The sequence below is a fragment of the Poecile atricapillus genome, chromosome 1 (assembly GCF_030490865.1).
Source record: "Poecile atricapillus isolate bPoeAtr1 chromosome 1, bPoeAtr1.hap1, whole genome shotgun sequence".
In the NCBI taxonomy this organism is placed as follows: Eukaryota; Metazoa; Chordata; class Aves; order Passeriformes; family Paridae; genus Poecile; species Poecile atricapillus.
Window position 1 is genome coordinate 171,525,410 of NC_081249.1, and position 17,804 is coordinate 171,543,213.

General features: G+C 38.0%; 1 protein-coding gene across 11 annotated transcripts in view; it reads left to right on the forward strand.

Moving 5' to 3' along the window:
* Positions 1-17,804, forward strand: part of MARK3 (microtubule affinity regulating kinase 3) — a 60,373-nt gene that overhangs the window by 11,334 nt on the left and 31,235 nt on the right. For all 11 annotated transcript variants that reach the window (XM_058845343.1, XM_058845299.1, XM_058845318.1 and 8 more), the window contains 4 exons: positions 1,804-1,995; positions 7,789-7,842; positions 14,760-14,808; positions 15,516-15,581. In XM_058845343.1, coding sequence (XP_058701326.1) covers positions 1,804-1,995; positions 7,789-7,842; positions 14,760-14,808; positions 15,516-15,581 — 361 coding nt within the window. The remainder of the gene's footprint in view (positions 1-1,803; positions 1,996-7,788; positions 7,843-14,759; positions 14,809-15,515; positions 15,582-17,804) is intronic.

Below are 17,804 nucleotides of genomic sequence, written 5' to 3' on the forward strand. Positions count from 1 at the left end.
TGAAATAGGGCAGGATGGGCCACTCATCAGGAACACTTGATATTCTGCATGAAAGGAAACTTTACATTTCAGTTCAGCCAAATATGATCATACACGTAAGGATTCAGGAAGGAGAAGCAGTAAATCAGGGTTGACATTGGGTGGTCAGGTACAGATGGTCTTTTGCAAAGAGGGTTAGTTCTGCCCCTGTGAAATCAGTAGGGTGTTGAACAGAAGATGCAGCCTCTGTGTTTAGTACTGCTGCACCTACTCTTGGTATGGTAGGTCCATGTCTACCATGAGCCCCACAAAAAGATGTTGGAAAAACAGAGGGGGGTTCTCAACAGAAGTACAGGAAATGTTTCCTTGTCTTTAGTCATTCGTACAGCAGCCTGTTTGGGGAGTTCAATATACATATCACTTACTAAAGTGAAAGGGTATTGTGATCAGAAAAATTAAGTACCACTATGGGAAGTGCAAATCTTGTGGCAGTGCAGTAGCCAGTCAGTAAGGAGAAGCTAAAGCCAGATTGCTACTAAAACATTATGTGTTTTTTTAAAATAGTAACTATTGAAACAGTTTTCCAGGAGTTGCCATAGACTCCTATCAGTAGCATTTCTTATATGAAATGAATGTGTTTTTAAAAATAATTTGATCACAGCTGTTGCTGTGAAATTAACAAATCAAGGAACCTAAGATGTGAGAGTATATGGTCACAAGGTTACATCAGGCAAGTGAAACTTGCCAAGCCTCATGCAAGCATGGATTTGTTCATTTGTGCCTGTACCATGGTTGTTGGCTCTTGAGTAATGATCTCATTCTCACACTACAGTGATTTTCAGACTGAATGTTGCTGTATGCCATTTTCTTGGTTGTCCCCAATGGGTTTCAGCAAGAGGAGTAGTAGTAGAAGAGCAAGATCTGGGGTTTCTGGGATGACTATGAAGTTAATGTGTCATCTTTTTGTGGAGTGAGATATTTGCTTCACATTTGGGGGCCCCTAAACATTTCTAACTAATACTTTAATTAGTGTGGTTGGTGTAAGGACATCAACCGTGATTTAAAAACATAAGAAGGCACCTACACTTTCATAAACAGGCTGTCAGGAAATTAAAAAATACTTTAACCTTAACCATGTGATCTAATGAGTAAAGACTGTTAGAGATAATATATGACCATTCCGTTTTAATTAGTAGCTGTTCAGGGAAATGAAAATGAAAGGAACTTGAAAGATTGCAGACAGTGTCTCAGATCTCTGTAACTGGCTTTCAGCCTATCAATATTCAGGGTTTCAGTATAATAGGTAAGATTTCTTCCCTTGTTCTTCAGGTCATCCTGGGTATTTTCAGTCATATAGATCTGTAGGAACACAAGTTTAGTACCACAGGAAAGACTAAAACCCTTTTATTATTTTATTAGTATAAGTTGTCCATTAAGTTTAACAATTTGTGCTCTTGGAAAATCTGTATTTATGTTTCCTTTCCAAAGGCTTTCCTGCACTAGTTATGCACAGTAATGCAAATAGGAAATAATATCAAACACATCTATATTTCCTACCTGCTCTAGCAGTCCATGTAGGTTACTTAAAAATGCTCAGCTGTTGCTGCAGCGCAGGTGATGTTCACTGTCTTTCCGAGGTGATGTGAACTGGGCACCACTTTATTGCCCCCATCAGAACAAAGTTCAGTGTAAACATGAAGTTTCAGTTGGATCCTTTGTTTTTCTTCAAAGGCATCACTGATGTTTTTGAATGTTGTATGCTTCTCATCTTTAATGTGTTTTGTCCTTATTCCTCAGCCTTACCCGTGTATGTTTTTGTTGCAGCACACGTCCCATGGAGACGGACGGCAGGAAGTTTCCTCTCGAACTGGGCGCTCTGGAGCTCGCTGCAGGAACTCCATAGCCTCCTGTGCCGATGAGCAGCCGCATATTGGAAATTACAGACTCCTTAAAACCATTGGAAAGGGGAATTTTGCAAAAGTGAAACTGGCAAGGCACATCCTAACTGGCAGAGAGGTAAAGTGGTATGGGTGTAAACAGCAGTGAGTTGCTGTAGGTGTGAAGGTTCTCTTGGAATAGCATCATCTAAGTCAGCGAACATCGAGCACATTTTACTAGAGATATTGCCAGCAATATAAAAGCAGAAGTTGAAAACTATTTTTGTTTGTAATGATTACAAAATAATATCTCTTGGAAATGGTTTCTTAAATTTGTATTTTTGACAAGTCTCTGTCCAGCTGAAATATGTTAAAATTTGCTACTAATATTCTTGGATAAATCCTCCATTTTCAAAAAACAGATCAATGTACAGCAATTAAATAAGCTCGTTGGAAAGACTGGCTCTTAGTGTCTCTATACTGCAGGGCTGTTACTGGAGGTGAAGTTAGTCATGAAAACTAAATGTTGTCTTAATTATGTTCCAAGTAGCCCAAATGCAGTATTTTCTTGCCAAAGCAATATATCTCCCAGGAATCCTAGGGTGGATCATCCCAGGATGTCTGCACTGCTGGGCAGCTTTGAGAAGATGCTTCAGTTTGTTCAGAGATAGTCTGTGTGCCAGTGACAGTTTGCTCAATGTGTGTAGTATAGACAGGCTTTCTCTTGCATCTCTTCTTGGAGTCAGATTCAGCTCCATATTTAGTTTCTGCATGCCATTGCAATGTAATTAATCACTTGCACTGATTTGGTTCTAATTGTGGTTCTGATTTGGTGAGCTATAGTCCTGTCTGCTTGTTACAACAAGGTGTTTCTTGGTGCTGTTTTATTAAAAACAGCTCTGAAGTACTGAAAGAGGGAGAAGGACCTTGCTGACCTTTTCTTGCTAAACCTGTCTAATGAAGTAAATGTTTGCTGATACCAGCAAGGACTTTTACAGAAGCTGTGTTGCTGACTGCAGTACTTTAGGGGAATTTCTCTTTTCTGAGCTAATATGGAGTTCAGTAGCAGGAACAGAGACAAGAAGAGAGGGGACATCGTTTTGCAAGAGCTGTTGAGATGTATTTTTTTTTTTTTTGGCTGGCAGTTCCCATTGTCTTCTGATGTCAGTTTTCTTATTTGTAGAGAAAGATTTTGGCTTATTCCTTTCCACTTAAGTTCCTTTCTCCTTTTACTGGTACTTAAGATGGGATATGCAAGTACTTGGTTAGTATTTCTCTGCTATTATTGTAGGTATAGAATTTGGAGATAGATATGTGTCACACTTTGCAAAAAGTGAAGTACATTTTCCTTTACTTGAAGATAACTGTGTTGACCTCTGGTTCATTATTTCTGTTGGAAATTTCAACAAATAAAGCAGACAGTGTAAAATTTTTTGGCTACATTTGGAAAGGTTTGGGTATTAAGTTTCTTCCACTGTCATAGAATTGATGTAGTTCAATCAATTCAGAGCATAAATACTTTCTGGGTTGTAACCATTGGAATGAGAGTCATTCCTTAAAAGGGAAAAATTAAGTTAATTTTATAGGAATATCTTCAAAATATTTAAAACTTCTTTTTCTAAAGAGTGAGATGAGTAGCATTTCTCTTCTTGCTAGATAAACTGTACAATGTTGATAATTTTTGATGTTTGTGACCAGAATTGTTTCCAATATTTTGGATAGCAATTTCCCCAATGTCATTACTTCACCCTTGCCCTTACAGAAGTATTTATCTGATCAATCTTCAGATTGTGCTAGCCTTTCTCCTGACTGTTAAATTGATGTGTTTTGCTTGTGATCAGCAACAGCACCAACCTTGTATGCTGAATCTCAGTTTCATTGCTAACTCATCTCCAAGGTTCTTTAAATTGGTTTTCCATTGTATTTGATGGTGCCTCTTAACTCCTGCAGCAGACTTAATCATTATGGTCTGATATCCTGTGCCAAGGCTGCTGATACAGATATTAAACAAGATTGGTCCCAAAATCTTGTCCTTGAAAAACTCTTACTCATTTATTTCCAACCTAATATCTTTTTATCCATTTTTTGGGAAAAATAAAAAAACAACTCTGTGCACTTTTCAGCTTATCTAGTTGAAAAATTTCCATGCAGCCTCATAGATGAGGCTTTTCAATAGTCCAGGTAGTCATATCTTGTGCATTTCCATAGGGTACAGTTAACTGTAGGAAAATATGTTGCATTTAAACCTTCTGTTTCCTTGGTTTTTCCCTGCCATTTTCAAGTTCAAGAATTTTATGATGAATGGGGGAAAAAAAATTGTCTGCTCATTTCTAAACCCTGCTCTGCTGTCCTGTTCTTGGTACATGCTAGGAACCTATGCTGCAAGAATGTTTTTTTCCTATCTCCTTTAAAAACCTGCATCTCATAAGAATTCCAGGGTCATATTCTCAGCCTGGCCTCAGCCAGATGGCACTTAGCTTTCTAAATTTGTGATTTCCTGCTTTACACACTTGCTCCTGCTGCCTGTCCTGTCTTTGTTCCTGTTCTTTTTTCCATCTTATATACCAAAGCGTAAACTAAATGCTTAGTTTTGGGAGTTACACTTAAATGAATTTTCATCTCTGCTGTGTTCTTGCTGTATTTGAACCCCACTTATCTTATCCTTGTTATCCGTGTTTCTGTTCTGAATGTCCTTTTAAGTGGCCATGTCAGTTTTACTTTAGGGCAATTCCATCTTTATATCTCTGTGCTCAGGAGCTTCCAAATCCTGAAGTAGATCAGCACTTTCCTGTCACTTCCTGGGAGGAGGATATGTTTGTTTAAACATTCTTTTAGGGTAGTTGCTCATCTCCTTGCATCTGGAGTCCTTCCCTGGGAATTTTCCTGTTGCTTGAGATGAAGATTTCATGTTTCCATCTGGAGTAAGTTCTAGGAGTCTTTTTGAATTCCATCTTTAGTGTGTCTGCAGGATGCATAATGAGAGCCCATCTTCAAATTACATAAAGGAAGAAATGTTCAGCCCTTCAGGGGATGATGAGAACATCAGCCTAACTTGTGGGGGTTGAACTGTCATGCAAGCTGTGGCCAGAGATCAGCTTCACTGCATTAGAGGTGGTGCTTGGACACACCATTCTTCTTGATCCTCTGCCTAGGAGTGTTATTGCTCTCTGCCCTTTTGAAACCACAAGTCTTCATTGACAATTGGCTTTTCTTAATTCTTTGACTGCAATCCATTTATTTTCTGTTGCAGTTTCATCAAAGGATGTTTCCTCTGTCAAGTTTTCTATACTTACCAAAATGAATCTAAAAGATAAAACTACTGTCTGCTGTTACTGAGGTGGCCAAAATTATTATGGACCTTCTGTTCCCTAAAGATGTTAATAGTTAGTTAACAGTCAGTTAATAGCCAGGGAGCTGAAGTTTCCCAGTGAGGCTGAATTCTTTCAGAATCCAAGTCAGACTCCAAGGAATCTATTGTCATCTTCTTTCTGTTCTTCTCTTGGAAAAAGTAAAATTTAAGAGGGGGAAAACATTCTGAATAGTAGCTGTTTGGGCAATTTGCTCAATGTCTCAGCTTCTGATTTATTTAACTCTCTTATTCAAATCACGTAGGAGGAATTTTTAAGTCGCGTTATTGTGAATGGTGAAAGCAAACTCCGTTTTAATTCCATTAATGATTTCACACAGAATATTGTGGCAGTGGTGTAATAGTGTAGGTTGGACTTGCATTTTTCCAGCACTGGCCCTAGCTCACAGTACGTGAAACCATTCCAAATGCACTTTACGTAAAGAGAGTAAAGTTTCTGCTTTGAAAGGCGATTTAATGTTTTATTAACTGTACTTAGAAAATTCTCCATTTAACTTTCTCGGGCTTGTCAGAACTATTCTTGAGGGCAGGCTGCCTTTGACTGTGATTTGAAGACCTTATCAAGGCACCTGAAGTTGTTACCTGTTCTGATGATGGATTCAAGCTCTCACAGACCATGTTAACACATTGTACTCTCAGTGTTAATGTGGATAGGAATTCTCTAAATTCATCCTGCCTTTAAAGCTGTAATTAGCACACTGAACAGGCCTGAGAGTCTGTCTTTTGGAAGACTGAGGTCTGTACCTTCCCTGTATCTACAGGGCTGAATTTGTTTGACAGTGTCAGAGACCTTTCTGGTCACCTGGCAACAAGTGCATGCTGAGGTGAGCTGGTTTTGTAGTAACATGGTACCTTAAGGCTTGGTGGGTTGAAAAAGTTTACATCTTTTAAAGATTGTGCAAAATGGTACAGCCCAGAACAAAAATGCAACCTTTTCTGAGTGTGATGCACTTACCAAGTGAACAGCTGTGGATAGTCTTGGGGCACCACTTTCAAATAACATTATCTGCTGTTGACAAAAACAGTGGTCACTACATCCAGCATGGAATTATAAGAGATTGCAGGAAGTAAATAACTTTGAACTATTGTCACAAAGTTAACAACAGGCATAAAGGCAGAGATAAAAATCTTTCTTGGTTTCGTACACAGCTGCTAATATAAAATACCTATTGCTTAATGTTTTTCACTCTTGTTTGTATTTTTGAAGAGATTTCTCAAGGTTTTGCAATGGAATTTTGCCTCAGGAAATAGTGATCCTTAATTTCAGTAGCTTGCCTTAGAAGAAAACACTCCCCAAAGTAAAAGCATTCTTAGATGGCTTCTCAGTCATGTCTCATCCTATCTTGCATCTAGAAGAGCTCAAAATAAGTCTTGAATATCAGGTTCAGAAAACACCATATCCATTATGTAATTCCGTGAGGCACCCAAGCATTGAACACTGTTGCCCTCTTACCCTTTCCATCGTGACAATCCATCCCCATGTTTTTGCACTTGAATGTAGGGATATAAATTTGGTTTGATGTAAGATATTATTTATTCCATATGTCGCCAACCCCAGGTTAATGAGGTGACAAAGATAGCACAAAGTGATGCAGGGAAATGGGAGCTGTGGCATGGGAAGCAGCAGCATCTACTGTTTGAGCCAAAAATTGGAGTTGAAAGCCTTTGCTTTTCACCAGTGAGGTATTATAATCAGCTGGTTGCAGCATCTTGCCTCTTTGGGAGGCACAATCTCCTTCTGCAGAGCTTCTTCTGGTATGTTCAGTCTCTAATTTAGAAAGGAGAAATACCAATTGGCGTGTAATTCTAGAAAGATTCTCATTTCTTGTTCTACCTCATCCAGTATCCAGATTGCATTGCACTGAAGTTTCTGTTGCCTATTCATTGCTTCAAATCTTCAGGTTCTGGCTAGTTAGCACAGTACAGAATTTCTCTTTTCCTTATTATGTGAAATTTTTATTTTGTTCTTTAATATTTCTGTGCAGCATTTACTGAAAAGAGGAGAACAAGTAAAAGAATGCACTTACCCGAAGTGTTGTACTATGGCCAACATGTTTTTGTTGATTCCCAAGTGATACTTTTTTTAATACCCGTTGGGGGGAGCAAATTGACACAAATATTTAGTGAATTTCCAAAGATGAGCTTACTTCTTGCCAAATTTGTGTGGAAATGCTTTCAATATGCTCTGAAATCTCTGCTTTTAGAAACTGCCAATGCCCAGTCACTACTGTGTAATCTGTTGTGTAATTATACTCTAAATACTCTGTAGGAACACTGCTCTCTACTGGGGCACTGTCTTCTGCTGGAGCTTCCACTGTCATGAGTGTGATGGTCTTAATGTCAAGTCAAAGTCTCAGCAAGCTTCTCATCTTAATATCCTTAAAATACCAGGGTTTTTCCACTCTTGCTTCTAGTTTAAATACAAATACCTAATTTGCAGAAGGAACTTAAGCGGGTTTTTTTGTGTAATTTTCATGTTTTCCATTTCTGTTACTGGATTTGAGCATGTTGTAATAATGTGGTATTGTTCCTATGGAAAATACTGATCATGAACTCTTCCTTTAGGTTGCCATAAAAATAATTGACAAAACACAGCTGAACCCAACTAGTCTACAAAAGGTATGTTTTTACATTTAATCTTTCAACTGTATAATAACTTGTTCACTTCCCCACCTCCTTCCATTAACCCTGAATGCCTGTGCTGGAGAATCTGAAGCATTGCATACCTTTGCACACATCTGACTACTGTATTTAATAACTGGTTTTGTAACAGATATTTTTGACAACCCTGCAGTTGTTCAAGCTGAACTCGTACGGAGCTGTAAACTGAGAAAACAGTGGCATTTGCCACTTCCTTTGTCTCCCAAGCAGAGCTGACTCTGTAGAGAGGACATCTGTGGTTTGGAGATGCCCCCATGTCTCCTTTGTGCTGGTCGCTTTGTTAAACTTAGAAATGCAAAACTTAGGTTCTGTCCTCTTAAACTGGCCTTGAAAATACTTCCTGTGGACTGAAGGCCAGGCAGTATCTGTGCCTTTCATGCAGTTTGCAGCAGGAGAAGTGATGCAGTTGTATGAAACAAATTGGGGCATGGCTATTCTGGTTTCTTCCCTCTAGCTCTGAATGTTTAATGTGCTGTTACAGTTGTATTGCCTTATCTTTTTAGTACAGAGTGATAAACCCTGCTCTTTCATTAAGCAGCCCAGTCTGTTTGGGAGTCCATGCAGGAAGTACATTTAAATGTTACTTTTACTACTAGACTTCTCTAACTATGTCCTTTTAAGTGCTTCAGTCAAAGGATTTTTGTTTACTTTTGAGTACTTTGATAAAAACTCCCTTGAAATATTTCTGTTTGAACAAGAGAATACACAAAGTTTACCAGCAAACAAAATGGAAGAGAGTAACTAGAGTAAACTGGAGAATATACACATTTGTATGTTATACAAATACTAAAAAGATCTTGTGACTAGATTTTTTATCAAGATTAATGGTGCAAAAGTAAATTGGAAAAATACACAATTATTATATACATTTTACAGTTTTGTTGAGAGGCAAAGAATAACCTATAGGAGAAAGGCTCCGTCATCCCAGCAGGTAGCAGCTTTGTATGACTCTGTAGACAAGGTAAAAGCAGATAATCTGGCTCCATTTTTCTCAGTTTAGTCCCTAAGGTTGTTGGTAATTTCTGGGTAAGTAGGGTGAAAAAAAAGTGCAAATTAGGTAATATGATGGATTAGATAAAGTTGATTTCTGTGGCAGATTGCAACTTGAAATACCTAAATAAGAATGGTTGAATGCTGAAGCAGTTGAAAGTGAAACAAAAGCTGTGTGATAAAAAGGGGAAACATCAGGGTGTGGAAAGAATGGTCAGAGAAGAGGCCATGTTTTCAGTTAAAAACCTAAAATCATAGTCCTTCATATGGTGTTACCAGAGATTGGGCTCTGATGCCAGTTTGATCTCATATCAGGGTACAATGCAAACTTTTTACAACTCAGAGATATTCAGTTGGTAAAGCCACAGACTGGAAGTGTGCATGATGGGCCTTTGATTACTGGGTTTCAGCCAGCTCAGTGTCCACTCATGGCTCCATCTGTGTTGTAATTTAATTTTTAATTACAATTTATAAAATTAGATTCTGAAGAGTTTTGTAGTATGATCTTGTGAACCACTGGATTTCTTAACTGTGAGTCTGAAAGAATAGTACCAAATAGCAGGCTAGATATCAGATCAGATTTATGGAGTGGAATTGATAATGTGCTCTCCCCTTTAAGCTCATTTGTTGGATGAGCACAGAAGAAATTTAGCAAGATGAGTCAGTTTTCAATTCAAAAACTGAAAGCAGTTTTATTAAAATTAAATGCCTACTTGCTGTGGGAAGCTGAGTGAATGCACAGCTTACTACTTGCCAGCTTTGCCTGACCAAGGCTTTTTATTTTGCAAGCCTTTGCCCCCTTCCCCCAGCACTGCTGGCAGTGCCGCAGCCTCGGTGCCTTTGGAGCCAACTGCACACGCGACCTGTGGATGTGGGGGAAGCTAACATGGAAGTGCTTCTGATCTTGCACTTCTGGAGAGAGAGATAAAATATTTGAGGTATGGTGGGGAGGGAAGGACTGTGCCCAGAAGAGGGTGTGGTGTACAGCGTCTCAGCTGCGGTGTAGCTGCATGCCCGAGTCATCCTTAGGTGGGGGAACAAATGGTGATTAAAGGCTGCCAGTTCTGATTTCTTTGTGTTCCATCTTCCACATCGATACTTCAGCTGCCAGGAAGAAGTTAACCTTGTTAAGGACTTGCTTTGCCTTCTGGAGCAGTAATTCTTGGTATGCTCTCGCTGCAGCCCTGACAGCTCCATACTGATCCTCAGCAGCACAGCTCTTCGGAAGGGTCGGGTTTCTTGTCTGCTGCTGAGGAAGTTCTGTGGCAGCCACATGCAGCTACTCTTTACTGTTTTAGGATCTAAATACTGCTCTTGCTTATTGAAGAGGAAGCTGTAACTGGTATTTCCCTGCTTTGAAAAAAAGGGAATTCTTAGAGGTTTTTTCCCATGCTGGTGGTGTTAGTCATAATCACTGTACTCCACAAATGGACTTGTGTACGCAGTTCCAGTGGATATTGGTCTCACTGAAAACAAGTGCTGATGCTACAGAGTTCACTTCCTCCTAGACAAAAAATAAAATTGTTTGGTTTTTTTTTCTTTTGAGTTAGCAATGCCATTATATGCAAGGGTTTTTTTAGCAAGCCTGTGTAATAGCACTAAATCACTTCTCATTTTCCTGTTTTAGAACTTGGCTCCTCAGCCAAATATTTTTGTTCATTATGTGCAGATGTTTTGCCACTTACTTGGGCAATACTTATTGTTAAAGCATTTAAGTGTTCTTAAACATCAATTTTAACATGGTTCATGTCCTTTCTGACCATGGGTCAATCAGTATTTTAAGAACTGCAAGAAAAGGATGAGCATTTAAAATGCTCAGGCTTTTCAGTTTGTAATGAGTATCACTTTCTGTTTTCAAGTTGTGCTTAGTTTGGGGCAAACTTGTGTTGTGTAAAGGCTTTTTGCTTGAGGCTCTTTATTAAATGTAGGGCATATTTCAGTGAGCAGTTACCAGGAGAAGCCTAATACATAGGTCAGGCTTGAGCTGTCTTGGGAAAACATCCTGTGAAATGCCTCCTCCTTTAAGGGAGGAGGTGACCAGGAGAGGTTGGTGCTCTGCAGCTGGCACTGACTCACTTTTTAGTAAACTTTTTCAGTATTTTTGAAATAAATTGTTGCAGTCTTGTGATAGCTACTCAGGAGCACCTCTAGTCTATCTTTTGCTGTGTTCAAAGAGAGTTAGACTAAAAGAACCAGCTTCCATTGCTGGTTCATTGGGGTTTTTTATTGAGTTTTTTGGCTCACAGCATTAATTAAATGGCATTCTTTTCCTGTATCTGACATGGCTTACACTCAAAGGACCAGACCACAACAAAGCTGAAAGCATTTGTTTGGCAGACTAAGGATGTTTGTCTTTGCCTGGAAACATTTGTAGAGCTCCTGTTGACAGAAAATAAGCTGTTCAACAAACTGGGAGTAGTTTTTAATCTCAGTATTAGAAATTAAACTGATGAGAACTGTTTTCAGTTGTCTGCCTTTATAGTTTCATTAAGTAAGTTCCTAAAACTAAAATATTATTTTCTGTATTGAGAACCTTTGTATTACATTTTCTAACATTACAGCTTGTTCTGTGTTCCTGTGGGCAGGGAACCACAGAGGTGTGAGGTTTTATCATACCTGGCTGTTTGCAATGAATTTTATTGTGCGATGATAGTTACTACATTATTTCCTAGAAGCTGATGTACATAATATTTTGGGGGAATGAAATTTGTAAAACCTTTATCCAGAATACTTTGGGAAAGTTATATGATGTTTTATATTTTATTCCCCTATCAGAAATAAACTATAATACATATTTTGATGTCAGACATTTGCAGATATCCCCATCTGTGTCAAAATGACATATAACAGATAAACTGACTAAAGGGTGCACAGTCTGAAGTGCATTTATCTAACTAAAATTACAATTTGGTGGTGGTTGTATCCTATTCTCAAGTATTCTTATTTTTAATTTCCTCTGAGACAGAAATAGTCTGTTTTTTAAAAGATCTTGTTCCTAGTCACCCACTTGAAGAAATGGCTCATAATTTAGAAGCTGCTTTTTGACACGCTTCATTTGGGTTAGTAAAGCAGAGTAGTCGTTTTGTGGACCAGTGTTTTGGTGAGAGTCTGACCCAGAGGGCTTTACCTGGGTATTGGGGGTGGAAGATATCAGATATCAATTGAGAATGAATTAAGCAAACTCTATTCGAAATTGTAAAAACTGATGAGAGGTTTTCAGTTATATAAGCTGTGATTAAAATTATTAATGGAATATTCAGAATATATTAGACACCAGTTTAGCTGAAATGAATGAAAAGCAAGAAAAAAATAGCTATAGATTCAACTGCTTTTAAAATCCTGATGATCAAGAGGGAGATGATGTAGTCTACCCTGTCTAATTACATATGAAAAAGCTTCAGAAATAACATAGTTTAAAAAAGAAAAGAAGGCAATTTTACCTCTCTAGAGGATAAAGAAAACGTGCGCGCAGAGGTTTTGAAACCATTTTGCGTGGCAAATAATTTACTTGATCAATCAATCGTGATTTAATTTAAGCAGCCTGTCATCTAGCAAAGTGTCAGGCACAGTCCTGGATAACAAGATAATTAAAAGCATTTGGAAAACTGTTTGTTTTTTCTCTGTGTTCAGGTAGTGTGCCAATCCCAGCTGTGGGTGCAGCAGGGAGAAAGTCTCCTGGGCAGTGCAGTGAGGATTGCTCCCCAGATGTTGCCATTTTCAGAAATTTTATGATTCTGAAATACCAAAAAGCAGAGAATGCTTAGAACAACTGGTCTCCAAGTTGTGAATTTATCCTATTGATTTATTTAAAACATACCCCTTGCATTTTCTTTTATTAAAAATCACAAAGGCATAAGCGTTTTGTTTAGTTGACTCTGTTGTTTTCTGTTTGTTTCTAATGTTTCAACTTCTTTTTTTATTACAAAGTTTCACCTTTTCTGTTATTGAGTAAATACACCTACAAGCTTTTTGAGTTACTAATATGTGTAGACATACCAAATTTCTTCACTTTGTCTGAAATCTGACCTGAGCCAAATCTTCCAGTGGTAGTTTTTTTCCTTACTGTAATTAACAATGCTGTTATCCCTATCCCATATTTACAAAACTCATGGGTTTTTTTTTCCTATGTCTTCGTTCCCTTGGAGCTGTGGACTTCTATTCTGCTAAAGTCTCTTTGCATGAAGTTCAATATGATCTGTTAGGTTACTGATATTCCTGTTGAAATTTGTGTTAGGTTTCTAATAAAACCTCTTGATTACTCCCATTTTTTCAAGCATGCTATTAGAAAATAATTGACACTGAAGAACTTCAGCCCTCTTGAGTCTTAGGGTGGCATGGGCAAGCTGCAGAGGGAGAACAGCTACACACTTGGCTGCCATGTAGTGTAGTGCATAAAAAGACAATTCTTTAGTTTTTTGAATACCAGAGTATTTGTGCTTCAAGTTTTTTTGCAATAATATTTTATCTTGGAACTGTTTTTAATTTGCTTTTTTAAAATTTTCTAAATTAATTAATCTGCTATTTACTATTTATTTATTTATTATTTTGCTATTGTTTAAAGCAATGCTTTATATTGCAGTAACACCACCTGTGGCATTTTTAGTATTACAGTTATGAATTTATGTATATCTTACAATTGTCTTTTGCAGAAGAGTTTTGAGAAGTGAAAATAATTAACAACCGTTCAGTCATGACTTTGCTTTAATTTCTTGTTTGTTAAATGTCACTCCATATTTTTATTCAGTTGCAGAAGGGCAGAGTTTGCTCTGTGTGACAGGCAAATTTGAAATGTTCAGAAATAGTTACTCAAGCAAAGCCTTCTTCACAGTATTGGCAGTGGGGGAGGGACAGACAGGACATGAAACATGACAATATCCTTACAACCAGTACACTATCTCTGGATTTAGGAAAGGGGATATAATGTCATCCTTCAGCTTGAAATGGGCAGTTGTCCCTCACCACCATCCTGCTGGGGTGGGCTAGAGATGGAGTGCTTTTGTATGGGGGAGTTACGTGTTTTGTGAGATTTTTCTGTTAAAAAATCCCTGTACCTCGTGTGTCAGTCAGGGTTGACACGAGTGCTTGCACAAAGGGAAGCAGCACGATGGGGTCAGGAAAGCACCGTTTGTGTTCTGCCCTATTAATTTTGGCAAGTACGTCCAGCGTGTTGCACTGTCTGGGCAGGCTTGAGGCTGTGTCTGGAAGTGAGTCAGTGGAGCTGTGCTGGCAGACCCAGGACTAGATGCTGCTGTGCCTCAGTTTCCTTGCAGGAATGCTTCTGAAGGGTTGATGGGTGGCCTTTTTTTCCCTTCTCTCATTAGAACTTGTTTCTTACTGGTGTAGTTGGATAACATGATTTTTGCACAATACAAACAACTGATTTTTCACCTGTGATCTGCTGTTGTAGCACAGTAATTCCTGGGCTTTAGAATCCAGAAGAACGCTGAATTCATACCAGTAACATACTGCAGTGGTCTTCTAAAGGTGCTCCAGTGGGGATTCACAAAAATTTGGAATTGTACTTTTTGTGAAGGGAGTGAAAGATGTGTGAGATGTGCTGGTCAGAAGGAAGCTGCGTGAACTCACAATGGTCTTCTGACCCCAAAAGTCTGCAAACCCCAGGGCTAAGGTCACTTCTTTCCTGAGCTGTCCAGAGTCCTTCCTGGGTGTTTTCAGGTTTTTGAGGGTTAATTTGTTTGGGAGAGGTGTTAAGCAGGCATTTAACTCTTCCCCTCCATAAGTGCTTATTTCATGAACGTCATTGAAATGCTAATAATGTTTGCCCTTTGTGTTTAAATGACTATATCAAAGTCATTAGTCCTTAAGGAGAATGGCTGTTTGTTAGTGATTTCATTAACTTATTTCATATTTTATATTTATTTCAGCTCTTTAGAGAAGTAAGAATAATGAAGATCTTAAATCATCCAAATATAGGTATCTTGTTTCTTTCACATAATTTCTATCTCTGGAGAAATTACCACTTTTTCACTGTTAAGATTGTTGTGGCATGAGTTTAGAAGATTTAAAATATTATTTTGCACTGGAGTCTGAATTTACTGTAAAATAGTAAATAGTATTTCAGAATAGTGTGTTTAAAAAGTAATAGTAAAATAAACATTTTGGTCCCTTTGCACCGAACTGCTATTTGCATAGCTAACTGACAGATTTGCTCTTTTTGAGTATAGTATTGATTTTTGACTGAATTCAGGCTCTCATTAAGAATTAGCATGTCACCAAAACCAAGAAGTGGTCAAGAATTTCTTGAAGTCTGTGTATTTAAATGATGTGGTACTCCTATGGGACTGTCAGTGACTGGTAACTGATTTGTCACTACATGTCAGTTCAGTCCACATATGTGCCTGTTTCTGGTGCTAAAATCTGTGCATGTTCTGCTTAGCTTAGTTATGCTCCCATGTAACAGAAGTAAAGTATTGTTTCTTGAGAATATGTTGTTCTGTATGAGTTGACCAAATGTGTTACAGTATTCTCTGCATAGGAACGTTGAACAGAAAAAGCTTCTTTAGAGTAAATCAAGTGGCAAGCAAACAGTTTGGGTATTTTTCTCTCACAGAATTCTCTGGGGGGTTAACATAATTGTTCTGCAGCTAGTTAACTGATGACTACATGTCTTTCTTTTCTAGTGAAGCTATTTGAAGTAATTGAAACTGAAAAAACTCTCTATTTAATAATGGAATATGCAAGTGGGGGTAAGTACCTCTTTGCTGCAGTGACACATGTAAGCAAATTGCCAAGCAAGAGAAAGCACTTGGTTTCTTGAAAGTTTTGCTTTCTTTTTCAGCAAATATTTATGTCAAGGTAGTGTAAAATATTAAGCAAAATCTTTAATATTCACTGGTACTTGTTTGGTCAACATAAATAATAAATGTAATTTGTAAAACCAGCTTCTAAAATTACTACAACTTAGTAACATTTGCTTTTTTTTCACAACTCAAATTAATTGGGAATCTTTTCTCAGCCACTGATTCCTCAAGTAACAAATACTAACATTCTCAATTGATTGTATTCAGTTCCCTACCTCTGGTGTCCTATTTTGTATAAGATATTTGGTAAGATCATGTTCAGATGAAACATTTCTGTGTTTCTTTAACTGTTGCTTTCAAAAGCATGAGCACTGCAACTTCTGTTTTTAGATGTTGATGACATCTTACATATCTTAATCACAGGCCTTCTACTGTCAAGGATTGTTAGACTTAGCCTTATGCCATTTTAGGAGGAGCTTAAATGCTCTTCCTGATTGTAGAGGGGATGGAAAAATGCACATCATGCAGTGTCAGATATTTTCACCAGAGCCAGAATTAAGGTATTCAGGCTTAAGTTACTCCTTGCTGGCTAGAACTTAATATCACTCAGATTGTCAGTGTGACCCTTGAGCACCAGCATCTGGGAATCTCAAACAGTTGAAGCTTTTCTTTCAGTTAGGGAATGAGACTTTTTTCTCTGAAAATCAGTGTTGAATTCAGACTCTTACATTAGATTATGTGAAGTTTAATCAATTGCTACAAATAAAGCAGGATTCTCTGTCTACCTGTGTTTTCTTCCAGCAGCTTCCTAAATGCTCAGCCAAGATTTGCTTAAAAAGGAACAGAGTGATTATTATACCATTAAAATATTGACTAGTACAGATGTTTGGGGAGACATCTCCATGTTGTTTGATAGTACTAGATTTAAAAGTGAAGTCTTATTGCCATCTAGTGATTGGCTTCTAGGAAGTAGAAAGGCCAGTGGTTCTCTAAAAGAGTGAGGACCTTTCGTAGGGTGATAAGGGAGAGGTAAGTACCACACTGTACTTACTGTATATCAGAGGCCAAGAGCAGCACCTTTTAATGTGTCATGCTCTGCAAGACAGGAATGGCTTGTAATCACAGTGGCAGGCATCAGTTTCCATATTTTCTCTATATCAAGGTAGAGGTCATCATGATGAGCATGAACTCTGGCTGCAGGAAGAAAGACATTATTGCTACAGCTGCAATGCTTCACATAAATTTGTGACAATTCTTTCCCTGTGCTGTCTTTTTCTCTGAATTATGAAGAAGTGTTCAGGTTTGATGCTTCAAGGTTTTTAAGAAACAGCTGTGAAATACAGCTGAGAGATTTAGATCTGAGTTTAGTATTAAAGAATACACTGCAGAGGGAAGACTATGTTATAGGAAGCCCTGACATTCCCTCAGATGGCTCAGTTGTTACTTTTCCTGCAGTGTGACTCCTTTTTTTTATTGCAGTCTGGTGGAGTTGCATATTTTAAAAAAATAAATATATTACTCAGCTCTTCCCTTGTGAGGTGGCTGTCTACAAAACCATGTTTCCTTGCTCAGTAGGGAATGTTTAAATATTTGAACCACTTCTGAAGTTTTTATGTTTTTTGCATACTAGTGAGGACTTTCAGAAACTGTTGTTATTCTGTTTGTAGTTCTTATGTATATGACTGTTGGTTTTTAGTAAAGAAAATCTCCCATGCTTTCACTAACATGTCTGTGTTTCATGGGCCAGTGGCCTGCACCTAAAGCTCAAACATTGTAGTCTGTATTGACCTGCTCTAAAATGACTGCATTGATAAAAGAGAGGAAAAACTGAAACACAGTAGATCTTCAGTAATCTTTAGTTATATCCAGCCATACAACAGTGGGCTTGTTCAGTGTATTTAAAAGGTATGATGGTTGTGTGAGGGATTCTGTCAGCGTGTCCTGCTGTGCTCGTTCTTTGTGACCCTCCTTGTGGATGCCTCTTCCAAGCTTAGCTTGAAGCTAAGGTTTCTGATTTTGTTTAGAACCATTTTATACACATGTGCAAATTAAAATTCTAGTGTTGGTATGATGGTATTTGCAAACATCGTCAACTGTTCTCATAAATGAAGCTTTTTTATTTTTCTGAGGCAAAAGAAACTCTTGTGAGAAAGTCTATGAAGGGGTAGA